At 48.6% G+C, this 19358-nt stretch overlaps 1 protein-coding gene across 6 annotated transcripts in view; it reads left to right on the top strand.

Moving 5' to 3' along the window:
• Window positions 1-19358, top strand: part of cdc25d (cell division cycle 25 homolog d) — a 32912-nt gene that overhangs the window by 6115 nt on the left and 7439 nt on the right. For all 6 annotated transcript variants that reach the window (XR_012096076.1, XM_073026984.1, XM_073026981.1 and 3 more), the window contains exons 4-9: window positions 2886-2919; window positions 3769-3834; window positions 6376-6522; window positions 11335-11427; window positions 12296-12358; window positions 15142-15240. Coding sequence is in view for 5 of the 6 variants with exons in the window: in XM_073026984.1 (XP_072883085.1) it covers window positions 2886-2919; window positions 3769-3834; window positions 6376-6522; window positions 11335-11427; window positions 12296-12358; window positions 15142-15240 (502 nt within the window). In the remaining variant the exon portion in view is untranslated. The remainder of the gene's footprint in view (window positions 1-2885; window positions 2920-3768; window positions 3835-6375; window positions 6523-11334; window positions 11428-12295; window positions 12359-15141; window positions 15241-19358) is intronic.

Here is a 19358-nt window from a genome sequence, read left to right as displayed (position 1 = left end):
AATCTGATGGCGGAGAGGAAGAAGCTGTTCCTGAAATGTTGAGTGCATGTCTTCTTGATGGTAGCATTGAGAAGAGGGCATGTCCTGGGTGATGGGGGTCCTTGTTGACGGATACAGTCTTTCTGAGAAAGTGGTCGCTGAGTGTACGTTCGTGATCTTCTGCTGCTTTAGCCCTTCCACTTCAAGGTTTGGCATGTTGTGCGTTCACTGATGCTCTATTGCACGCCACTATTGCGATGCATGGTTATTTGAGTTGCTGTTACCTTCCTCTCAGCCGGAATCAGTCTCCCCTAACCTCCCCTAACCTCTCTCGTCCACACGAACTGCCGCTCACGCTCTGGAAATTCTAGAAACCGATGTGTGCCAAAATCCCAGGAGATCGGCAGCTTCTGAGATACACAAACCACCCCATCTGTCACCACCAAGCATTCCACCATCAAAGTCACGTCGATCACATTTCTTCCATTCTGAGTTTGGTCTGAACAACATCTTGAACACGTTAGATATTTGCGTGAATGAGGTGCGCAGGTGTTCCTAATACAGTGGCCACAGAGCAATAAGCCTCGGCAGTCTCTTGCGATCCTGTGCATTGGTACCTCTACTCTAGGCTGCATTGGAGCTTCCGTACCAGGCTGCAATGCAACCAGTCAGGGTGCTCTGCAGCAGGCGTCCATAGAATTCTGTAAGTGTTCTCAGTGACATACTGAATCTCCTCAAACTCCTACCAAAGTAGATCGTCTTCACGATTGCATCAACGTGTTACGCTCACCATGTTAACTTGGTGATAGTACTTGTTCTTGCTGAAATGTGGCTCTTTGACAACATCCCGTGGATTACCAGTCTTCGGGCCGTTCCTCTCAGGGACTTGTGCCAATAATAATTTTGTGGCTCTTTGTGCTGCCGTAATTGTATGTCCTGTGTGCGACTATGTGTACTGTGTTTTGCACCTTGGCCCCAGAGGAACGAGGTTTCATTTAGCCATATAGATGAACACTAATAAACTTGACCTTGTAGATCTGATTCCTCCCATATTCATACCACACTATGGGGGGCAGCACAGTAGTGAAGCAATTAGCGTGATGCCATTACAGCGCCAGCGACCCAGGTTCAATTCCTGCCTCTGCCTGTAGTGAGTTTGTATTTTCCCTCAGTGTCTGCGTAGGTTTCCTCCAGGTGCCTCAGTTTCCTCCCACTGTCCAAAGACAGACAGACAGACATACTTTATTGATCCCGAGGGAAACTGGGTTTCGTTACAGTCACACCAACCAAGAATAGTGAAGAAATATAGCAATATAAAACCATAAATAATTAAATAATAATAAATACATTATGCCAAGTGGAAATAAGCCCAGGACCAGCCTATTGGCTCAGGGTGTCTGACACTCCGAGGGAGAAGTTGAAAAGTTTGATGGCCACAGGCAGGAATGACTTCCTATGACGCTCAGTGTTGCATCTCGGTGGAATGAGTCTCTGGCTGAATTTACTCCTGTGCCTAACCAGTACATTATGGAGTGGATGGGAGACATTGTCCAAGATGGCATGCAACTTGGACAGCATCCTCTTTTCAGACACCACCATCAGAGAGTCGATTCCAGAATTATACCAACGTTTCATTCTTCTAATATTTTTAGGGACAAGAGTAAAAGTGACAGGAAGACATCTCACAGTTACAATTGGTCAGGATGTACAGGTGCCTGAAGTCCCAGCACCACCAGGTTCAAAAACAGCTAATTCCCTTCCACCATTGGGTCTTGACCCAAATGGCAAAACCCTCATCGCCAAAGTTCAGCAACACTTTAAAATTAACTCAGCTATTTTTGTTTTAACTGCTTTTTCATGTAAAAATCGTGTTTAATTTACATATGTTTCTCTTGTGAATGATGCTTAATGACTCCACGTGCCTGCGATGCTGCTGCAGGTAAGTTTTTCATTGCACCTGTGTATAGAGGTACTTGTGTAGAGGACAGTGAACTCCACTTTGACTTTGCTTTTGAAATGTTGAGGTTTGAGGAAGAACATCTCTGCTCCCTAAGAATGCAGAAGAGTTCTGGCATGTCCCCAGTGGTGTAAGCAATTTTTATTCATGCCGCACTGCCCTGCCCAAGACCTCAAGAGTCATGAACACTGCCCGGTCCATAAAAGAGAAACAGCTTCCATCCACCACTCTCTGTAAAAAAGAAAGTGATGGAAATCTCATTTAAAGTTTCCCCTCTCACCTTAAAGCTATGCTTCCTAAGTCCAGAGACACAAGAGACTACAGATGCTGGGGTCTGGAGTAAGGATCTGCTGGGGGAACCCTAGTCCCATTCTGGATTCCCTGGTGACCGTAATATCAGGAGGGAAATCCTGGAAACACTCAGCAGGTCAGGCAGCATCTGTGCAGAAAGAAGCAAAGTCAGTGATTCCATTTAAAAGATTTTTTTAAAAAAAGATTAGCTTTATTCGTTACATGTACATTGAAACGTCAAACCATAGAGTGAAATGCGTCGTCTGCATCACAGCCCGAGGATCTGCTGGGAGCAGCCGCAAGCATCGCTATTCTTTGCGTGTCAGCATCATACCAACCCTAACCTGTACGTCTTTGGAAAGTGGGAGGAAACTGGAGCACTCAGAGGAAACCCACATGGTCAGAGGGAGAGCACAGACCCCTTACAGACAGCGGTGGAACTGAACCCTGATCGTTAGCACTGTACAGTGTTACCCTAGCTGCTCTGCTACCATGCCATCCCATTATCAGAATACAAAAAGAGGGGCAAAAAGGTGGTTTTAAGTTGCAAAGGATCTGGGAACAGAGATGAATAGAACAGAGGGAATACCTGTGATCGGGTGAGACCAGGTCAAACTGTGGCTACCTTAGCAACAATAATATTGTTCTTTCCTTGTAGCTGGACTCCAACAAGACAGACAACCCCTAGGCCGGTAAGCTATGAACACATATCAACATATCACATATCAACAGCAGTAATTGTGGGGCTGAGGAGGGGGAGAAAGGATCAGCCATTCTTGAATGGTGGAGTAGACTAGATGGGCCAAATGGCCTAATTCTGCTCCTATGTCTTATGCTCTTAAAGTGCCCTGGTGCCTGTTCTCTGCTGGTTGCTGACAGCAGATTTATGGATTCATGTTTAATGTACATCGGTGCCTCTGGACGCTGGCTTTGCCCTGCCACCTGCTGGTTGGAGGTTGCAGCTACAGCCAACCCAAGGTTCCAGATTTCTGTTCCACATGTTCAGTAAGTCCAAAAGTATCAAAGGCTGTTTTCGGAACAGAAGGGCTCAGCAAAGTGAGATGCAAACTTTTAATGAATGGATTCTGACCTGGATAACAGTGCAGGTGTTAAAGGCAGAGAGGTTTGCTCTGGGGAATCAAAGAATGTTCAGCACAGAATCAGGTCATTCAGAACATCAAGTCCATGCGAACCATCAGGTACCATCTGGTGTAAGTTTGTGTGTGTATATACATGCGCGCGTGCTAGCAAAGGGTTGAATCATGCCTTGCAGTATCCTGTCTGTAAAATCTATTTTCTAACATCATAGGTGGTCCCCTAATTTCTGTATAGTTTAACTTTACAGCAAAATAGCAAAACTCAGTGGCTTAGTGAAGAGTGCAAACACTGGGGGTTAGCTGACAACTTCCTACACTGCGGGCTTCGGGAGAACCAAAAGGCGATAAGTAGAATCCAGACACAAAACCAGCAGAGTCGGTAGTCAGCAACTCACTTTCCTGCACTACCAAACTGATCCAACATTCTCTGGTTCACTTGTACAGATGAGGCTTCTGGATAAAATTCGGATGAACTCGGGAGGATGTTTGTGTCAACTGGAAAAGGAAAATGTGAGACAAAATGTTCTATTTGTATATTTTAATTGTCCTTATGGTCACTTTTCCTCCCCTGCTAAGACAGTAGGAAAATATCAGACCTTCACCTGGTCTAAGACATGCTTCTAGTACCCAGCAGAGCTCACTGGTCAGTGGTCATGAGTGGGATGCCTGCTTCTTGCACCCCAACAAATTATTGCCCATTCCATTAGAATCCTTCATATCTGAAATGTTTACGACCGCGTTACTACAGACGCATTCTTTAGTTTAACAATGTAGAGGAAGCTTCACTCTGTATCTAACAACGTGCTGTCCCTGTCCTGGGAGTGTGTGATGGGACAGTGTAGAGGAAGCTTCACTCTGTATCTAACAACGTGCTGTCCCTGTCCTGGGAATGTGTGATGGGACAGTGTAGAGGGAGCTTCACTCTGTATCTAACCTGTGCTGTCCCTGTCCTGGGAGTGTGTGATGGGACAGTGTAGAGGGAGATTCACTCTGTATCTAACCCGTGCTGTCCCTGTCCTGGGAGTGTGTGATGGGACAGTGTAGAGGGAGATTCACTCTGTATCTAACCCGTGCTGTCCCTGTCCTGGGAGTGTGTGATGGGACAGTGTAGAGGGAGCTTCACTCTGTATCTAACCCGTGCTGTCCCTGTCCTGGGAGTGTGTGATGGGACAGTGTAGAGGGAGCTTCACTCTGTATCTAACCCGTGCTGTCCCTGTCCTGGGAGTGTGTGATGGGACAGTGTAGAGGGAGCTTCACTCTGTATCTAACCCGTGCTGTCCCTGTCCTGGGAGTGTGTGATGGGACAGTGTAGAGGGAGCTTCACTCTGTATCTGACCCGTGCTGTCCCTGTCCTGGGAGTGTGTGATGGGACAGTGTAGAGGGAGCTTCACTCTGTATCTAACCCGTGCTGTCCCTGTCCTGGGAGTGTGTGATGGGACAGTGTAGAGGGAGCTTCACTCTGTATCTAACCCGTGCTGTCCCTGTCCTGGGAGTGTGTGATGGGACAGTGTAGAGGGAGCTTCACTCTGTATCTAACCCGTGCTGTCCCTGTCCTGGGAGTGTGTGATGGGACAGTGTAGAGGGAGCTTCACTCTGTATCTAACCCGTGCTGTCCCTGTCCTGGGAGTGTGTGATGGGACAGTGTAGAGGGAGCTTCACTCTGTATCTAACCCGTGCTGTCCCTGTCCTGGGAGTGTGTGATGGGACAGTGTAGAGGGAGCTTCACTCTGTATCTAACCCGTGCTGTCCCTGTCCTGGGAGTGTGTGATGGAACAGTGTAGAGGGAGCTTCACTCTGTATCTAACCCGTGCTGTCCCTGTCCTGGGAGTGTGTAATGGGACAGTGTAGAGGGAGCTTCACTCTGTATCTAACCCGTGCTGTCCCTGTCCTGGGAGTGTGTGATGGGACAGTGTAGAGGGAGCTTCACTCTGTATCTAACCTGTGCTGTCCCTGTCCTGGGAGTGTGTGATGGGACAGTGTACAGGGAGCTTCACTCTGTATCTAACCCGTGCTGTCCCTGTCCTGGGAGTGTGTGATGGGACAGTGTAGAGGGAGCTTCACTCTGTATCTAACCCGTGCTGTCCCTGTCCTGGGAGTGTGTGATGGGACAGTGTAGAGGGAGCTTCACTCTGTATCTAACCCGTGCTGTCCCTGTCCTGGGAGTGTGTGATGGGTCAGTGTAGAGGGAGCTTCACTCTGTATCTAACCCGTGCTGTCCCTGACCTGGGAGTGTGTGATGGGACAGTGTAGAGGGAGCTTCACTCTGTATCTAACCCGTGCTGTCCCTGTCCCGGGAGTGTGTGATGGGACAGTGTAGAGGGAGCTTCACTCTGTATCTAACCCGTGCTGTCCCTGTCCCGGGAGTGTGTGATGGGACAGTATAGAGGGAGCTTCACTCTGTATCTAACCCGTGCTGTCCCTGTCCTGGGAGTGTGTGATGGGACAGTGTAGAGGGAGCTTCACTCTGTATCTAACCCGTGCTGTCCCTGTCCTGGGAGTGTGTGATGGGACAGTGTAGAGGGAGCTTCACTCTGTATCTAACCCGTGCTGTCCCTGTCCTGGGAGTGTGTGATGGGACAGTGTAGAGGGAGCTTCATTCTGTATCTAACCCGTGCTGTCCCTGTCCTGGGAGTGTGTGATGGGACAGTGTAGAGGGGCCTTTTTCTTTAACTACTTTGTACTCTCCTTGATCTGAGATTATGACTGGTGCAGAAAAATCGATTTCTTAGCCCTCGTGCCCTTCTTACTGTACGCTATTCACTGAAAGATTCTCTGTCCAAGTTGATTCCTGATTATCTCATCTGTGGAATTTGTTGCCACGAGTTGCTGTGGAGGCCAAGTCATTGGGTGTATTTAAAGCTGAGATAGATAGGTTCTTGATTAGCCAGGGCATCAAAAGGTATGGGGTGAAAGCAGGGGAGTGGGGATGACTGGAAGAATTGGATCGGCCCATGATTGAAAGGCAGAGCAGACTTGATGGGCTGAATGGCCTACTTCTGTTCCTATATCTGATGGTCTTATCTCAGTAGTTTGCTGTATTCATCCTGACAGAACAATGGCCACGAGCAATCAGGAACTGCTCTCACAACACCTCCAAATCGGAGTGGCACCAAGCGAGGTGAACTGGCAGAAGGACTTCAAACCCCGGCTCAGAAAAAAAGGAAAAGTGGATTCCACAGAAACTTTGAGGACAGACAGGTAAGAGTTGATCTATCGATCTTTCTTTCCTTTCTTCTTTCTTTATTTCCTTCTTTCCCACTTTTTTTTTTCCTTTGATAATACTAACTGGTGAATGTTCAGGGAGGCTGTTACCTATGGCAACCATGCTGACATGGAGGAATATGAGGATTCTGTGACCAGCTACATAGAGAAGTGTACTGAGGATGTTACCAGAGTGAAACACATCTGGGTGAGGGCAAATCAGAAGCCATGGCTCACTGCAGAGGACCTTGCACGACTGAGGGATCGGGGAATGCGACAGCTCTCAGGGAAGCAAGAGCTGTGCCTTCCTGCTCCATCAGGAAGATGAAACGGGAGCAGTCTCTGAGAAGTTACTGCCACTTCTGCGATACCAGAGACATGAGGCGCGTGTGGCAGGGAATTCAGAGGATTACAGAGTACAAGCCTACCCTGCGCGTCAGTAAGCAGGATCCCTCACCTCCTGAGAGGGTGAATGCCTTCCACGCCCAGTCTGATGCACAGGACAAAGAGCTGGCGAGGAAGTCTCCCCACCACCCACTCTGGCTGAACCTGGGGTGAGGGAGACCCTGGCCAGAGTCGACCCGCGCAAAGCTGCAGGGCCCAATGATACACCAGGTCGGGTTCTGAAAGACTGCGCAGCCCAGCTGGCGGATTTATTCAACATCTGTGCTTTACACCCCGGTTTGAAGAAAAGTTCTCATTTCTAATACAATATTTGGTTAAATACATGTATATAGTTAAATGACAATAAACTTCACTTGATTTGACTTGACATTATTCTTTCTTTCCCTCTTTCTCTCTTTCTCTTTCTATTCTCTCCCTCTCTCTCGTTCTCTCCCTTCCGGCCCACCAAGCCTGTGCCGTCCATTACACACAAGTAACCAGGGATCCTACTAACCCGTACATCTTTGAAATTTGTGAAGAAAGTAGGCCACCCTTGAGCTTGGGGGATAAGACAGCTGCTAAGTCTTGTTTTCCCACACCATGAGGAGAGCAAAGCAGGATTATTCACAGAGAATATACACCTATTTCTGTGACACCAGCGACACGAGCCGCATGCAACAGATCACACAGGAGTACAAGTCTGCACGTCAACGACAGTGCCGCCTCTCTTCCTGATAGGCTAAATCTCTTCTACGCTGGGTTTGATGCACCGAACGACGTGCCAGTGAGGAAGGAACTCCTCCCACCTCACCCACACCCCCATGCGGCAGGCACTCTGTCTGGCCACAGCTGATGTGAGGAAGACCGTAGCCAGGGCCAACCCACGCAGAGCTGCGGGGTCTGACTGCATACCTGGTCAGCTGCCGATAGACTGTGAAGCCCAGTTCTAACAGAGGTCTTCAACATCTCTCTGGAACAGTCCCCTGACCATCAGGCTTCAAGGTGGCCACCATCACCCTGTGCCCAAGATGGCGACTGTGACCTGCCTCAACGACTGTGGCCCAGCGGCACTGATGTGAATAATGATGAACTGCTTTGAGCGGCTGGTTATCAACTGCATTAAATCCCAGTCCCATCTTCCTTCTACATTGAATGCTTTCCAGTTTGCTTCTTGCTCAATTCAGTCCACTGGTGACACCATAGCCTCGGCACTCCACTCTGTCCTGTTCGACCTGGAAAATGGTGCCTCAATACGCTGTTCATTGACTTCAGCTGGGCATTAAATACTATCATCCCTCAGAAGCTGGTGGGTAAACCGTCATCATTGGGTCTCAACACCTCTCTCGCTAACTGAATTTGGATTTCTTGACAGAAAGGCCACTGTCAGTCCACGTTGGCAGAAGCATCACCAGCTCCATCATGCTGAGCACCGGCGTTCCCCAGGGCCTTGTGCCCAGCCCACCGCATTGTTCGATCCAGTTCAAACCGAATCACAAGGTTCGCTGATGACACGGCAATGACGATGAGATGGCGTACAGAGAGGAGGTGAAGTGGCCAGCAGAACGGTGCAAGCACAACAACTTGACTCTCAAGGTGGACAAGACCAAAGAGATGTTGGTGGACTTTAGGAAGGTGCAGGTTGACCGCTCCTCACTGCACATGAACAACTCCTCTGTAGAGAGAGTTAGGAACACCAGATCTCTGGGAATGCATGGAATGGACAATCTCATCTGGTCCCTCAACACCACCTCTTTAGCCAAGGAAGTACTGCAGCATCTCCAATTACTGAGGAGATTGAGGTGAGCCAGGCTCCATCATTCCCCTGTTGTTACCAATTTTTGCAGGGGCACTATTGAGAGTGTCCTGGCCAACTCAACTGCTTCGTTGTCTGGTATGTGAATTATAGGCACCTGACCACAGCAAGGACTGCTGAGAGGATCATCGGGGTCTCCCTTGATGGGGTCTCCATCAAAGATTTTAGGAGCATGTGTACACAGGATCTTTAGCAATGTCAGTGATGCCTCCCGTCTATCAAACAATGTCTTTGACCCCTTCCCCCCTACAAGAAGGCAGGAGGTACTAGCCTACAAAGTACCCAGGACATCTTCAAGGAGTGGTGTCTCATAAAGGCAGTGTCCATTATTAAGGACCCCCAGAACCCAGGGCATGCCCTGTTCTCAGTTATCATCAGGTGGGAGGTACAGAAGCCTGAAGGCACACACTCAGCGATTCAGAAACAGCTTCTTCCCCTCTGCCATCCAATTCGTAAATGGACATTAAACCCTTGAACACGACCTCACATTTTTAATATATATTATTTCTGATGTTGCGCAATTTTTAATCTATTCAATATATGTATACTGTAATTGATTTACTATTTATTTATTGTTCTTTTTCTTCTTCTTCTATATTATGTATTGGATTGAACTGCTGCTGCTAAGTTAAATTTCACGATAAATGCCAGTAATAACAAACCTGATTCTCTTTTCTTCTAATTTATTTCTGGCAATATTACTTTGCGTTACGTGTGTGAGTTATACAGTATATACTGTTTGTGCACATTGGTCTGGAGGAATGTTGTTTTTGTCAGTATACATGTATATGGTTGAATTACCATAAACTTGAACTTGAACTTGCAGGAAACCCACATGGTCACAGGGAAAATGTACAAATTCCTTACATACAGCAGCAGGAATTGAACCTGGCTCACTGGCACTGTAAAGCATTACGTTAATCACTATGCTACTATGCTGCCCTCGCAAATAGCTGGAAAGGCTCAAGTGGATCCAGTACTGTGAGTGGGGAGGAAGAGGAGAGATTGTCAATGTTTCAGGTTGAAATCTCAGATTTATTCATCCTTACAGTAATCTGTCCCACACTAATGTTAATTTACAGTTCCTGATTAACCTACATCATAGGATGTCTCCCACACGCTTTGATACTTAACGGCACATTGTAAATACACATGGTGCCACTGCCTAAGGTTGTAGGTCAGAGGAATGCGCGGCTATAAAGATGGTATGTGCAGTAGGGCTGTAGACTTCTGGGAAAGACAGCAGAGATGCAAGCTCGTCTAGCCCCACCTGAACCGGTAAGGATCCATCATCCTTTAGATATAGACCATAAGGCACAGGAGCAGAATTAGGCCATTTGTCCCATCTAGTTTGCTCCGCCATTCCATCATGGCTCATTTATTATCCCTCCCAACCCCACTCTCCTGCCTTTTCCCCATAACCTTTGATGTCCTTAGTCATCAAGAACCTCCACTTTTAATATACCCAGTGATGTGGCCTCCACAATGAATTCCAAAGATTCACCACCCTCTAGCTAAAGAAATTCCTTCTCATTCCTGTTCTAAAGGGACATCGTTTTAATCTGAGGTTCTTCCCTCTGGTTCTAGACTCCCCCTCTATAGGAAACATCCTCCCCACATCCACTGTCGCCTTTCAATAATCTTCAATGAGATTTCCCCCTGTCATTCTTCTAGATTCAAGTGAGTATAGGTCCAGGGCCATCAGTTGCTCCGGGGGAGGTATGCTCATGAAATTAGGAAGGGTTTAAATTCAACAGCAAATGGGGCACAGAGTAGGTTTACAGTCAAACATAAAAGGATAGCTAGAATGTAGAACAGTATCAGCATAGTACAGGCCCTTCAGCTCACAATGTTGTGCCAACTTTTTAACCTAATCCAAGATCAATCTAACGCTTCCCTCCCACATAGCCCTCCAATTTTTCATCCATCCGGGTTCCTATCTAAGAGGCTCGTATATGTATCAGCCTCTACCATCACCTCGGCAGTACATTCCATCCACCCACCACTCTGTAGAAGAGAAACCTTAGACTTTCCTCCAAGCACTTTACTAGAGAATTACGAGTAGTGCACACAAGTGCTGGAGGAACTCAGCAGGTCAGGCAGCTACTATGGAAAGGAATAAAGAGTCAACATTTTGGGCCAAGACCCTTCACCAGAACTTTTTTTTCCAGGGAGAAAGGCCATGATGAACAGTCTTGGCATGAAATGTTAACTCTTTATGCCTCTCCATAGATGCTGCCTGACCCGTTGAGTTCCAATGGCATTTTGTGTGAGTTGCTTTGGATTTGTAGAATCTTGTTTGTTTACTTTAAAATTCTGCTCACACAAGGACATAGCCACCCTGGCAAAAGGTGCTGGCTGTCTACTCTATATTTGCCTGTTATACATTGCTATCTGGACATGCTCATATTTATTCATTCCAAAGAGAAAAGTCCTAGCTTGCTCAACCTTTCCTAAGACATGCTCTCAAATCCAGGCCACATCCTGGTAAATCTCCTCTGCACCCTCTCTAAAGCTTCCTCATCCTTCCTATAATGTGGTGACCAGAACTCAACCACAAGACTCCTAATGTAATTCCCATACTGACTCCCATTTCTAATTCCTGTTTCTAGGCTTATAATACCCGACGCTTGTTCTGCTCCCAGGAAACTGACACTGACGTCTTTCCAGATTCAGATGGAAAGGAAGTCATCGGAGATACCCAAGTATGAATCCACTCCAGGCAATCAATCTTGCCGCATATCACCCCCTACCTGCTGTCGAAAATCCTTTCACTCCCCATCCTGCTCCTTCCTACTAACCCTACCTCCTCCCTTCAGCTCCAGGTGTAGACGGGGCTTCACTCTATATTTAATCTGTGCTATCTCTGTTCTGCGAGTGTGTGATGGGACAGTGTAGAGGGAGCTTCACTCTGTATCTAACCCGTGCTGTCCCTGTCCTGGGAGTGTGTGATGGGACAGTGTAGAGGGAGCTTCACTCTGTATCTAACCCGTGCTGTCCCTGTCCTGGGAGTGTGTGATGGGACAGTGTAGAGGGAGCTTCACTCTGTATCTAACCCGTGCTGTCCCTGTCCTGGGAGTGTGTGATGGGACAGTGTAGGGGGAGCTTCACTCTGTATCTAATCCGTGCTGTCCCTGTCCTGGGAATGTATGATGGGACAGTGTAGAGGGAGCTTCACTCTGTATCTAACCCGTGCTGTCCCTGTCCTGGGAGTGTGTGATGGGACAGTGTAGAGGGAGCTTCACTCTGTATCTAACCCGTGCTGTCCCTGTCCTGGGAGTGTGTGATGGGACAGTGTAGAGGGAGCTTCACTCTGTATCTAACCCGTGCTGTCCCTGTCCTGGGAGTGTGTGATGGGATAGTGTAGAGGGAGCTTCACTCTGTATCTAACCCGTGCTGTCCCTGTCCTGGGAGTGTGTGATGGGACAGTGTAGGGGGAGCTTCACTCTGTGTCTAACCCGTGCTGCCCCTGTCCTGGGTGTGTGTGACATGGTGTCCTTGGGAAGAGACTCTGCTTGGGAGAGGAGTGTGGACAGGTCTCTAATTGCTGTCTCTCTCTGCTGTTTGATCTAGACCTGTCTTTTGCCCACGGTGGAGGGGAGGCATCAGGACCTGAGATATATTACTGCCCAGTCAGTGAGTATCATCTGCACACAGAACTGCACCCGGTCGTTCAACAACCTCACTCATACAACGTAGAACAGTGCAGCATAGTACAGGCCCTTCAGCCCACAATTTTGTGCTGACCTATTGAAACCTACTCCATCATTGATGCATCCACTAAGAAGAAGGCAGGATGTCCCACTGGGCCCCCACTTCCATTTTGATTTCCCATTCCCATCCTGACATGTCTGTCTATTGCCTCCTCTACTGCCATGATGGGGCCAATCTGAGGTTGGAGGAGTAATACCTCATATACTGTGAGGGTAGCCTCTAATGTGATGGTATGAACATTAACTTCTGGTACGTTCTCCTCTCCTGCTCTCTTTTTCCATTCCCTATTCTGATTCCCCTCTTGCCCTTTCTCATCTCCTCACCTGCCCATCACCTCCCACTGGTGCCCTTCCTTCTTCCTTTTCTTCCATTGCTCACTCTCCTCTGCTATCACAGTCATTCTTCTTCAACCCTTTATCTCTTCCAGCTCTTTCCTCCCAGCTCCTCACTTCATCTCCCCTCCCTCACTCACTCACTTTCCCCTCTCATCTAATTTCACCTCACCTGCCAGCTTCTCTTCTCTGTCTCTCCTCCTCTTTAATCTGGCTTCTGCCTAGGCCTTTCCGGTCTTGAAAAGGGGCCTCAGCCCGAAACATCGTGTTAATTCCCCTCCATAGAAGCTGCCTGACCTGCTGAGTTCCTCCAGCATTTTGTGGGTATTGCCCATTGTCAGTCTAATCTTTCCCTCCTACACAGCCAATAACCCTCATCTCCACACTTTCCCTTCACCATCTGTCCCCTTCACTTCCCTTTGCCCCCCTTCACTCAACTACTGACCCCATTCTTACTTCATCCTCCCCCTCACCTCCATTCTCGCTCTTCATTCTCCTTCACTCCCCATCCCACTTCAACCCTCCCTCACTGTTATTGACCTCCTTCAAGAGGTCCATTCAAGAGCTGCTAACAGTGAGATAGAAGCTGTTCTTGAGCCTGGGGGTACGTGCTTTCAAGCTTCATTTCTTCTGCCCGATGGAAGAATGGAGAAAAGAGAATGTCTGGGCTGGGTGGAGTCTTTGATTACGCTGGCTGCTTTACTGAAGCGGTGAGAAGTATAGATAGAATCCATAGAGGGACGGCTGGGTCCCAAACCAATTATCAACGACCATCTTTAGGGAGCAGCTTCTCCATAATCTGTCTCATAGTCAACATCATTTAAAATGCAGTCATTATAACTTACAGCCCATGCTGTGCATAGAATGGTGCTGTGTTTCTTGCTTGCTGCTCTTGGTCTGTTTTCCCTCCTCCTGTTCTACTCAGTTCATCCTACACCCAAGCCCCCTTCGCTCTGTTTCTTTCTGCTAATCCATCTCCCCATCATCCACACGCACTCCTCCCACTGGGTTTCCTCCGCCCCTGTTCCCAACTGCCCTCAGTTCCATGCCCCACCTTCCTCTCCAGATAGATTCCACCATCTGCCCTTTGTCACCTCCACCCATCACCTCCCAGCCTCTGTTGCTATTCCCACTCTCCCCCTCCTCCATCTGCTCATCACCCCTCCTCACCTGGATCCAACCATCACCTCCCAGCTCTTGCTGTCCACCTCCCCACCTCCTCTCACCTCTCTATGCTGGCAATTTTCCCTCTATCGTTCTGTCCTGATCAAAACATCAGTTGTCCATTCCCCTCCACAGATGCTGCACAACCTGCTGAGTTCCTACGGTATGTTCCTCCCTCAAGATTCAAGTCTCTGCGGTCCCTGGTGTCTCCACTACAAGCCCCTGACTGCCAGTAAATGACCTTGGGGTTGTTGACTTGGGAAACACAAGTCGCTTGTTTTCCTCTCTCCCCCTCTCCGCTTTCCGCAGGGATCATTCCCTCCGCAACTCCCTGGTCCACACGTCCCTCCCCATGGATCTCCCACCTGGCACTTATCCCTGCAAGTGTAAGTGCTATACCTGTCCCTACACCTCCTCTCTTACCACCATTCAGGGCCCCAAACAGTCCTTCCAGGTGAGGCAACACTTCACTTGTGAGTCTGCTGGGGTCATCTATTGCATCCGGTGCTCCCGGTGCGGTCTCCTCTACATCGGCGAGACCCGACGCAGATTGGGGGACCGCTTCGTCGAGCACCTACGCTCCATCTGTCACAACAGACAGGATCTCCCGGTTGCCACCCACTTCAACTCTGCTTCACATTCCCATTTGTATATGTCCATACATGGCCTCCTCTACTGCCATGATGAGGCCAAACTCAGGTTGAAGGAGCAACACCTCATATACCGCCTGGGTAGTCTCCAACCCCTTGGTATGAACATTGAATTCTCCAACTTCCGTTAATTCCCTCCCGCTCCCTTCCCCCATCACAGTTTCATTCTGCCTCCTCCTCCAGCTGCCTCTCACCCCTCTCATTATTCTGCCTTCTTCTACTACCCAGAGTGCTTTCCCCTTAGATTCCTTCTTCACCTCTCCTGCCTATCCCCTCCCTACTTCCCCTCCCCCACCCCTTGATCTTTCCTCTGATTGGTTTTTAACCGGACACCCGCCAGCCTTCTCCTTCCCACCCTCCCCCCACCTTCTTTATAGGGCCCCTGCCCCCTCCCTCTTCAGTCCTGATGAAGTGTCTCGGCCCAAAACGTTGACTGCTCGTTTCCACGGATGCTGCCCGACCTGCTGAGTTCCTCCAGCGTGTTGTATGTGTTGACAAGTCACATGTTGGTTTGCGTGATGGAGCAGTGGTCTCACACAGGTTCTGGGATGTTTTGCAGGCGGCAGCTTTGCTCATTGGGGACTTTGATCATCTTATTGATGGCTACGTGATCGTGGATTGTCGTTACCCTTATGAATACGAGGGGGGACACATTAAGGTATGTTGCTTACACGTGCGTGCCTATTCGTGCATGTTAATGTGTGCATTTGTGCTCTTTGTAGGTGTGCGTGTGTGGCGTGTATGCATGAACTCTGCTTGTGTGTACATGCATATGGACGAAGTGTTACACTAGCCGCTAATACAGCACCAGCTACACGGGTCAAATCCGGCTGCTGTCTGAAAGGAGTTTGTATGTTCTCCCTGTGATTGCTAGGGTTTCTTCCAAGTGCCCTGGTTTCCTCACACATTCTAAGGATGAATGGGTTGGTAGTTTAATTGATCACATGGATGCAAACGCAGGATCAATCCCCTGGAGGGGCCTACAATTATAAAAAATAAAAATAAACATGGGCATTCCCCACTCTAAACTCTTACCCGCCTATCACTTCCCCTGTGTCCCCTCCTCCTGCCCTTTCCCCTTTGGTCCACTCTCCTCTCCTGTCAGATTCCTTCACCTCCAGCCTTTTACCTTTCTCACCCATCTGGCTTCACCTGTCACCTCCCAGCTAGCCTACTTCCCCTCCCCCCACATTTTTATTCTGGCATCTTCTCCCTTCTTTTTCAGTCCCAAAGCAGGGTCCTCACCCGAAACGTTGACTGCCTACTCTTTCCCACTGACGCTGCCCAACCTGCTGAGTTTTCATCCAGCATTTTGGGTCTGTTGCTCTGGATTTCCAACACCTACAGACGAAGGGTCTCGGCCCGAAACGTCGACAGTGCTTCTCCTTATAGATGCTGCCTGGCCCGCTGTGTTCCACCAGCATTTTGTGTGTGTTGTTTGAATTTCCAGCATCTGCAGATTTCCTCATGTTTGCACCTACATACTTTCTTGTGTTTACGTACATGTAACCTTGCATGTATATAAAGTCATAGATTACTACAGCACAGAAACAGGCCATTTGGCCCATCCAGTCCATGCTGACTGGATCCTCTGCCTCTGCTTCCCATCTACTTGCACTCATACTCATACTATATCCCTCCAATCCTTGCCTACCCATGTAACTATCCAAACCTCTTGAATGTATCAATTGAACATGCATTGACCATTTCCTCTGACAGCTCATTGCACACTTGGACCACCCTCTGAGTGAAGAAGTTTGCCCTTAGGTTCCCCTTAAATAGTTCACCTTTCACCCTTACACTATGACCAACCTGAGGAGAAGAGGCCTGGATACACTCACCCTGTCTATACCCCTCGTAATGTTGTATACCTCTATCAAATTTCCCCTCTACAAGATTTGCCTTCCTTCTCCTACACTGTAGGGAAAAGTGTTGCTGACGTCAATGGCCAACACCGTCCGAGGATTCTGCTGGGGTCAGTCTAGAGGCGTCGTCAGGGTTCTGGCGCTAACATAGCAACCACACAACTCACTAACCCTAACCCGCACGTCTTTAGAATGTGGGAGGAAACCAGAGCAGCCGAAGGAAAGCCAGGGGAGAACGTGCAGGCACCTTACAGACAGTAACAGGAACTGAACCTGGCGCTGCAATAGAGTTACGCCAAGCACTGCGCTACCGTGCCATGTAAAACAGTAGTCCAAACGGCATTAGTAGATGTCCTGTCTGGGTTAATTAAACTTTCTTTCTCCTTTGAATAATAACCAGAAAAAAAATAAAAGACAGAATCAAACACGTCCATGGGAGTGCAAGAGGTGGTCCGTCATATTCCATAGCCGAGGTAGGGTTAGAGTTGTGCAGGTCGGTTCAGGAACCTGGTGGATGTAGGGAAGTGGCTGTTCCTGAACCTGGTGGTGTGGGACTTCAGGCTTCTGTACCTCCTCCCCGATGGGAGCAGTGAGAAGAGGGAATGACCCTGGTGATGGGGGTCCTTGATGACACAGACCATGCTCTTGAACCTGCACTCTGCGTACATAGACGCTGTCAGAGGTGGGTGTGGGGAGGGCTGCCGTATCTCTCTGCCTGATGCGGTGAGATGTGTTACAGCTTTAAACTCCTTTTCCAGGATGGGACGGCCACTTGTCTACAGCAAGCACTAAATGGTCTTAGTTTTTTTCCTTTTATCTTTCTGGCCTGTACTTAAGGGAATTAAACATCGGCATTTATGATGCCCAACCTGGCCAAAATATCTTGCAGCAACAAGGTGTGGTCACTGATGAAGGAAATACGGCAACTAATTTGCATAGCAGGCAACTCACTTGAGTCACAGAGTCACACAGCGTGGAAACGGATCCTTCAGACCAACGTGTCCGACCGAACAAAATGCCCGTCTAATTTTGCCAGGACTTGACTCATGTCCCTCTAAAAACCTTTCCTATCCACGTACCTGTCCACACGTCTTTTAAACATTGTTAATGTACCTGCCTCAGTCACTTCCACTGGCAGCTCGATCCATTTACTGACCACTCTGCGTCATAAAGTTGCCCCTCAGGTCCCTTTCCCCTCTCACCTTGAATCCGTGCCTGTAGTGATTTGGTTCCCTTTCCCTGGGAGAAGACTGTGCCTTTACCTTGCCCCTCGTGATTTCTATAACACACCTCCACAAGGTCGCTCCTCAGTCTCCTACGTTCCGAGGAATGAAGTCCTAGCCTGCCCAGTCTCTCTCTATATCCCAGACGCTTGAATCCTGGCAACGTTCTCCTAAATCTTCTCTGCACTCTTCTCAACTTAATGAAGTTTTTCCTGTAATGGGATGACCAAAGCTACACACAATACTCCAGGTGCAGCCCCACCAATGTCTCGTATAACTATAACAGAATGTCCGGACTCCTATAATCAGTCCCTGGCTGACGAAGGGCACTTACTTCTGTCCTGTTTGTTCACCTTTAACTTTATTTGTCACACGTACATTGAAACATACAGTGGAAAGTCTTGTTTGTGTCAAATCAAATCAGCGAGGATTGTACTGGGCAGCCCGCAAGTGTTGCCACGTTTCTGGCGCCAGCATAGCAGGCCCACGACTCGCTAACCCTAGCCCACACGTCTTAGACTGTGGGAGGAAGCCCACGCGGTCACAGGAGAACGTGGTGGGGATTGATCTCGGGTTGTTGGCACTGCAAAGCGTTACGCTAACTGCTATGCTACCAAATGGTTTGCAGAGGCCGTGAGCTGTGGCTTCTGTGGTTGTGACGTGCCCAACATCTCCCCACCTAACCACACATACAAGTGTTATCTCTGGCAAGGGAAAACCAGGCCTGCCCCTATTTCCGGCAGCGTCCCTCACTTGAACCAGGGTTCAAAGGGTCAATCAATCACCTCCAAAGGTTGTGGGGTCAAGTCTCACTCTGGGACTTGTGAGGCATGACTGAAAATGCTGTGGAAGGAGTGTACTTTCACTTAGGGGTCTAGCACAGTAGTAGACCCTTCTGAGCCAACGAGACCACGCCACTCAGTTAGACCCATGAGACCAATTAACCTACTTACCCGTGTATCTTTGGAATGTGGGAGGAAACTGGAGCACCCAGAGGAAACCCAGGTGATCATGGGGAGAACATACAAATTCCTCACTGGCTCGCTGGCACCCCAAGAGCGTAATGCTAACCACTATGTTGCTGTGCCACCCCATACCATAGAAGGCCATAGGCATGGGATATTCAACAAAGACCCCACAGGTCTTCAGTTAGACTTATGAGATACCTTGGTACATTTTTGAAGGAGGATTATCCCCATTTATTCTGGTCTCTTCTGCAACAGCGCCAAAAGCTGCCATAAGGGCTGCAAGCCCCTGGGGTGGGCCTTAGAGCGTTGGGGTTCTCAGTTTCTCGAGCAGCTGTATTTAATTGTTGTCTTAAGCCCCTGTGCTTCCTGTTTAATCTTGTCACGTCAAACAGTGACTGGCACTGGTTTTCCACATTCTGTGATTATTTAAAGTGGACTCCTGATTAGCATTCATTGCGGGGTCCTTGTTTGTATTTCGAGAATGATTTGTCTCACAGTGTCACTAGGTCAAGCCAGCGGAGTTCAGCTGGAGTTCCGATGAATCAACTCTCGTTTCTGTCTCAACGTGCGAGTCTGTTGTTCCTCTGCACCTGAGTTTGATCACCTGCCAGCACACACCGTGACAGGAAGCTAACCATCTGGTCATTATCACGCTACTCCTTGTGGGATCTTGCTGCGTTTAGATTGGGAGCTGGATTTCAGGGACTCCAGGGCAATTCA

This window comes from Hemitrygon akajei, chromosome 23 (genome assembly GCF_048418815.1).
Source record: "Hemitrygon akajei chromosome 23, sHemAka1.3, whole genome shotgun sequence".
In the NCBI taxonomy this organism is placed as follows: Eukaryota; Metazoa; Chordata; class Chondrichthyes; order Myliobatiformes; family Dasyatidae; genus Hemitrygon; species Hemitrygon akajei.
The sequence above is the reverse complement of the archived record's forward strand: the minus strand, read 5'-3'. Positions and strand labels throughout refer to the sequence as shown.